The sequence below is a fragment of the Egretta garzetta genome, unplaced genomic scaffold (genome assembly GCF_000687185.1).
Source record: "Egretta garzetta isolate BGI_Z169 unplaced genomic scaffold, ASM68718v1 scaffold8, whole genome shotgun sequence".
Classification (NCBI taxonomy): domain Eukaryota; kingdom Metazoa; phylum Chordata; class Aves; order Pelecaniformes; family Ardeidae; genus Egretta; species Egretta garzetta.
This window is the reverse complement of record NW_009260407.1, coordinates 3697873-3704031: the sequence shown is the minus strand read 5'-3', so window position 1 is coordinate 3704031 and position 6159 is coordinate 3697873. Positions and strand designations below refer to the sequence as shown.

The following is a 6159-nucleotide window of genomic DNA, read 5'->3' as shown; positions in this document are numbered from 1 at the left end:
TACCAAAGAGATGTTTTTTACTCACGTGTCACATGCTATTTGGTTTTAAAAGACACATTAAACCACAAAACCCCACTTCCACCCCCTCCCTTTAGAGCTGCTTCCTATGAATGCTCACCCAGACTTCGATTAAGGCAGAACTAAACCTGGGCGGCACTAAAATGTCTTAGGACATTTTTACTGGCTGACAGCTGATGGAGCTGAACTGTCTTATAAACCTTTTTTATGCAATGTGTGGCCTTTTACTGACAGGGCTAGTACTTGGTGGGCAAAGATTTAATACAGGAGAGACAAGGCGGGCCAAGGGAGGATGGGCTTCACATCATGGCACGCCTAGGATCTCTCACAGAGACACAGGCATTACCAAAGAGATGTTTTTTACTCACGTGTCACATGCTATTTGGTTTTAAAAGACACATTAAACCACAAAACCCCACTTCCACCCCCTCCCTTTAGAGCTGCTTCCTATGAATGCTCACCCAGACTTCGATTAAGGCAGAACTAAACCTGGGCGGCACTAAAATGTCTTAGGACATTTTTACTGGCTGACAGCTGATGGAGCTGAACTGTCTTATAAACCTTTTTTATGCAATGTGTGGCCTTTTACTGACAGGGCTAGTACTTGGTGGGCAAAGATTTAATACAGGAGAGACAAGGCGGTCCAAGGGATGATGTGCTTCACATCATGGCCTCCTTGTACCGCCGCAGAGGTCTGATCCAGAGACATGCTGTGTACCCACAGCTCCTCCACAGGACACGTATATACCTCTAGAATATATACTGGTATATGGCTTGCAAAGAAGATCTCTGCCCTGAGGCTTACTGGAGTCCAGCTTATAATCACAGAGCACTTCTCCCCCTGGATAGGTATGACTGCGTTACCTCACAGCAGAACAGACCTCTGAAAAGGTGCTCAGGGCAAAATGAGCATCTTGCATGTAGGAAAATTAAGCCAAGCAATTTGCTTTCAGGGGCATCAAATCCCTAAATTCCTTGGTTCAGCTCCAGCTTGGGTTCAGCTCAACCCTGTGGGAAGACTTCAGGGTTGGTTTGGGCTTAAGGGAGAACAGGCACACAAATACGGAAAATGAAGAACAAAAGATTCAATCCACTTATCAGTTTAGGTTCCCTTTGAGTCTGAGCAGCAGTGCTGGGAGCTGTGTAAAGACAAGTTTAGGCACGTTTACAAGCCCGTAGGACTGGTGTTACAAAGCTTTGTTCTGACATTTTAACAGGGGAGTTACCTTATTCTGTTCAACAGCCTTTTCTTCTCATCCTCTCCCTGCTCAAACTTACATAAAAAGTTATTTTTCAACCCTGAATGTCATTTCCTGAGAGACCTGGGTCACAAATTTGTTTCTGTTCTTTGGACAGGCTAAATTTAGACTCCTGAGAGGAAACAGCAGAGAAATTTTTATTGCTCTCTGGCTGGGAACACATTTAGAAGCAACTCTGACCACAACTGCTTCAGCACGACCTGCCTGCCGGCAGCCCATGCAGAGCTGGATCTGCTACAGGCACCACGCAGGAACCTGGGCAGGTAAAAATGGCAAATTGCTCAGGTTTGCAAACAACTTACACAGCTTCCAATGTAGCCTCCAGGCTCCAGTATTCACCCACCCTCCCTGTACCTCTACTTGTCATTACCTGCTTGCTGTGTCCCCCGAGACTGCTCCTGCCCTTTTTCCTACTGGGGAAGGCTTGCTTGGTTATGCTAATGAAAACCAGGGGCTTACAGCACTCTTTAGCGTTAGCAATTAGTCCTGCCCTGTTGCTCTGCCAGCCCTGGCAGTCGCCCAGGCACTCACCACCAAGGCTGCTGAAGCAAGCACTGATGATCCAAGACTCTTTCCTACTGGTGTTACCCACCAGCCTCATCTCTCTCCCGTTTTGCTTCCTACCCCTTACTTTCTGCTCAGAAATATTGCTTAACCACCCTACAGCTGTGATGATAAAAGCTAAGGGGAGCAGCAATTTGAGCAGAGAGTTCTGTCCCCACCTGTGCTTTCCTATGAACCAGGTGTGGAAATGGGAGTTGCAGCTTTCTCCCCCTTTGTGCATGCAGTGTCCCTCACTGGTGGAGCAACAGACAAGAACAGACATCAAGGAGGTGGTGAAATGCTTTTTACCAGGAAAAGGGAGGAGGTGACACATCTATGGAGAGTTTGCATATTGAAAGGCTGGACACAAGTGGTGTTCCCCAGGGCTCGGTGTTAGGCCCAGTTCTGTTTAACATCTTTATCAACAACCTGGATGAGGGGATTGAGTGCACCCTCAGTCAGTTTGCAGATGCCATGAAGCTGAGTGGAAGTGTTGATTTGTTTGAAGGTAGGAAGGCTCTACAGAGGAACCTGGACAGGCTGGATCGATGGGCCGAGGCCAATTGTATGAGGTTCAACAAGGCCTAGTACCGGGTCCAGCACTTGGGTCACAACAACCCCATGCAACGCTACAGGCTTGGGGAAGAGTGGCTGGAAAGCTGCCTAGCGGAAAAGGACCTGGGGGTACTGGTTCACAGCCAGCTGAGTATGAGCCAGCAGTGTGCCCAGGTGGCCAAGAAGGCCAATGGCATCCTAGCTTGTATCAGGAATAGTGGGGGAGTGGCTGAGGGACCTGGGGGTGTTCAGCCTGGAGAAGAGGAGGCTGAGGGGAGATGTCATCGCCCTCTACAACTGCCTGACAGGAGGCTGTAGCGAGGTGGGGGTTGGTCTCTTCTCCCAGATAACAAGCAATAGGAGGTGGGGAAATGGCCTCAAGTTGCACCAGGGCAGGTTTAGGTTGGACATTAGGAAAAATTTCTTTACCGAAAGGGCTATTAGGCACTGGAGGGGGCTACCCAGGGAAGGGGTTGAGTCCCCATCCCTGGAGGTATTTAAAAGACAGGCACATGAGATGCTTAGGGACATGGTTTAGTGGTGGACAGGTATGGTTGGACTTGATGATCTTAAAGGTCTTTTCCAACCAAATGATTCTATGATTCTATAACAAGCCTCATGCTGTATGCTGTCCCTAGTAGTGATACAGGATTAAATCTTCTCTCTGATGCATGTGATAGAGAGGATTGATAAAAAGGGATCCATGGAGTCAATGGTAATATCATCCCTGATGGGTCCCAACACACACAACAACTACCCTCTTGTAAATAGGATTCAGAGAAGCCCTAGTGTAAAACATTGCAAGAAATCCTGGTGTAAGAAAATGGTAGGAGAGGCCCCTTAGCACTAGAGGCCAGGCCTCCGGGACCAGCATGAAGCAGATCAGCACTGAAGCCCTGGCTTGGATCCTGCAGAGAGCACGTGAGGGAGGGTGAGGAGCTACTGAGCCCTCTCCTCCAGTGAAGCCACCTCACCGGGGCTGGGCAGCCTGCTGGCACGGCACTAACATGCTGCCTCCTGAGGGAGTTCAAGCATCTCCATTTCTGCATTGGGTTTTTAGCACATGCCTTGAGATTGTCCCCTGGCTTGGAAGCCTGCAGCAGCCATCATTTCCCCATCGCACTCCCAGCTCAGCAAATTATGGTCTGCGAGCAGCACCTCCTCGGAGCCTCATCGGAGCAGAAGTCTTTAAGAGGATCGAGGAGACCCTATGTAGAGGCAAACAGGTAGCTTTTGCCTGGCTGTCTGGGAGCAGAAGGGATGCGACACAGACCACAAGGCAGCTGCAGAGATGGCGCTGCCAAGCTCTGCTCCACGTGCATCTCTCTCATCCCCTCCTAACTCAGAGCCATCCTGCTGGCCTTGGCCTCATTAAAACCATGCTGGGAGAGGCACGCTCTCATTTGGAGGATGATTGTTCCCCCCTGCTACCAGATTGCTGAGATTGGCTTCATTGCAGGATAATTTTGGACAACTGCTTCTTTTATGAAAGCAAAACCTGTAGCAGCCCTTTCTCTCCTGGCTGTTCTCAGCCTTGCTGCCCTGAAGTAAGGAAAACAAACAAAAACCCCAAACCACCAGAACCCAATAATGGTGTTTCTCTCTTTTATCTGAGGTAAAAAAGGTTCCTGTCCATGGAAAATGGCCAGGAATATAACCCACTAGCCATGTTACCATGAAGAAAATGGAAGACTTGAATTAAATGGTCTGAAGACACAGTCCCTGCTGCCTGCTCTGCTACGTCCTCCCCAGGGAGAAGAAATGTGCAGGGTGCAGGGGTGTTCTTGAAGGACAGGACAAGCCATTTAAACTGCTGCTGCAAGTCCTATCAAGGCTTTTTTTTTTTTTATAGCTACAGTTACCTTTCAATTAAAGAGCTGTGGTTGATTTAAGGATCTCCATCCACTCCAGATCTTGTGCATGTCCCTCCTCCCCACATCAGCACTGACTCCTATGCTGCGCTTCCCATGGGTTGCAGAGCTCCTGCTGTGTGCCAGCAGACAGGCTCCTTCGATCCCAAGATCCTGTCTCTGATTCCTCCACCCTTTTCTTATCTCCCTTTTCCAAAGGAAATGAAGTATTTGGCCACCACCACCGTTTGCATTGCAGGCAAATAAATTAGTCATATTTGTTCCTCACCACCACTGTAGCGTGACTGAGGCACAATAGAAAAATATATTCTTAGCTGCATAAAACCCAGACAGCACACCAGTGGAGCAGAAACTTACTTTTATACCACATCTTCCAGTTTCTCCCTATCCTCCCCTCCCCATCCCCTCTCCCTTACTGCAGAAACCATGGCCCAGGACCGGTTCAGTTGCAGACAAGAAGCTGTACTGGCAAAGTCAGTTGTCTCCAGGATGCTTCAGAAAGCTGCCCTCTGGACTTTTGCTTAGAGGAACAAGTGTTTTCCTGCTGGCTTTGGTTACAAAGATTCCTTATGGATCCCATTGGTGTGTGCAAGGGGAACGTGCACTGTGTATTCATTTATTAGTGCAGACATGTTCCTGAGCATCTCGTGGAATGTGTCCACTGTCTTCCTGTAAATGTCCCAGCGTAGCACAAAGGGACGGAAAAGGTTGAGAGGCTCAGCCCTCTGGAATATGATGGGGAATCCCAGCTCTGCTGGTACCTTCCCATTGCCAATGAAGAAGTGGTAGAGCTTCTTCTCATGCAAACATTTCTCCAGGAATTTCAGCATGTCCTGTAGACGGGCCTCCAACTTCTCCGGAGCCCAGTCCTGGCTGGAACGTGCCTGCAGGAGATGCAGCATCACTGTCTTCAGATGGTAGTTGGTGAGCCCACTTGGACCCGTGAGGCTGCACTGCTTCCCATGGAGGAAGGAGAGGATCTGAAGGCAGCTGACATGGCAAGCATTAGGAGGCAGCATTTTGGAGACCAACTGGATGAACCTCCTCTCATACACTGCAAACGTGAGAAACCAGTGAGTGCTGGATGGGAGGTCTGCTGCCAGGCCCCTCCGAGGGAAATGAGAGATGAAGTAAATGTCAGAGTTCTCGTACTGCACCACAGGGGTGAGGTTGAAGGCAATTGATTTCCCTGACCTAAATTTTATCTTCAGGGCTCCTGGTGAGTCCAGGAGGCTGAAGGAAAGGTCAAATTCATACTTGTGGGAGATTCTGTTCCAGGCCTTGGTGACCGCGATCTGGAACCACTTCATGACTTGGTCAGCATCCAGATATTGAGTATTTTTGAAGCAGAGGAGGTCTTCCATCTCACTGCTGGGCCTGGTAGTATTGGCTTGGCTATGGAGGAGGCACAGCATATCTTCCCCTAGTTTAGTCTTGTCACAGATGCAACCTGTCACATCCTCATCTGCCCTGCATACCTTGATAGTGCCATATCCTTGTTCATCGGGGGGAAAAGAGTCACCAGAGCACCAGGTCTGGGACCGGAAACAGTATGGCTCCGGGGGGGCAAAAGGCACTATCAGATCACAGACAAAAGGTTTACGTACTCTCCAATTCTCGTACATGCTCCCCACACCCATGCAGTCCTCCACTTCCATGTCAGCATCCCGGTTACAAACACTCCTCAAGGCCTCCAGCAAGTCATCTGCAAAGCCTTCCACCATCTCCCGCATCCTGGCCATGTCTCCGGTGGTGCCCAGGATGCGCTTTTCATAGAAGCTGGCCAAGACAGCCTTGTCAGGGAAGGCCACTCCTTTAAATGCTTTCCCCAGGACAGCCATGTCATCCTCTTCTCCTCCTGTGTCCTGCCAATTCCCTTCCTGGAAATCCTGCCTCCACAGCTCAATCAGCAG

General features: G+C 49.4%; 1 protein-coding gene across 5 annotated transcripts in view; it reads right to left on the bottom strand.

Moving 5' to 3' along the window:
* Positions 1 to 2904: 2904 nt before the first annotated feature.
* LOC104130425 (inositol 1,4,5-trisphosphate receptor interacting protein) overlaps positions 2905 to 6159 on the bottom strand; it is a 26851-nt gene continuing 23596 nt past the window's right edge. For all 5 annotated transcript variants that reach the window (XM_035898964.1, XM_009643469.2, XM_035898967.1 and 2 more), the window contains exon 4: positions 2905 to 6159. In XM_035898964.1, coding sequence (XP_035754857.1) covers positions 4801 to 6159 — 1359 coding nt within the window. In that variant the 3' untranslated portion in view covers positions 2905 to 4800.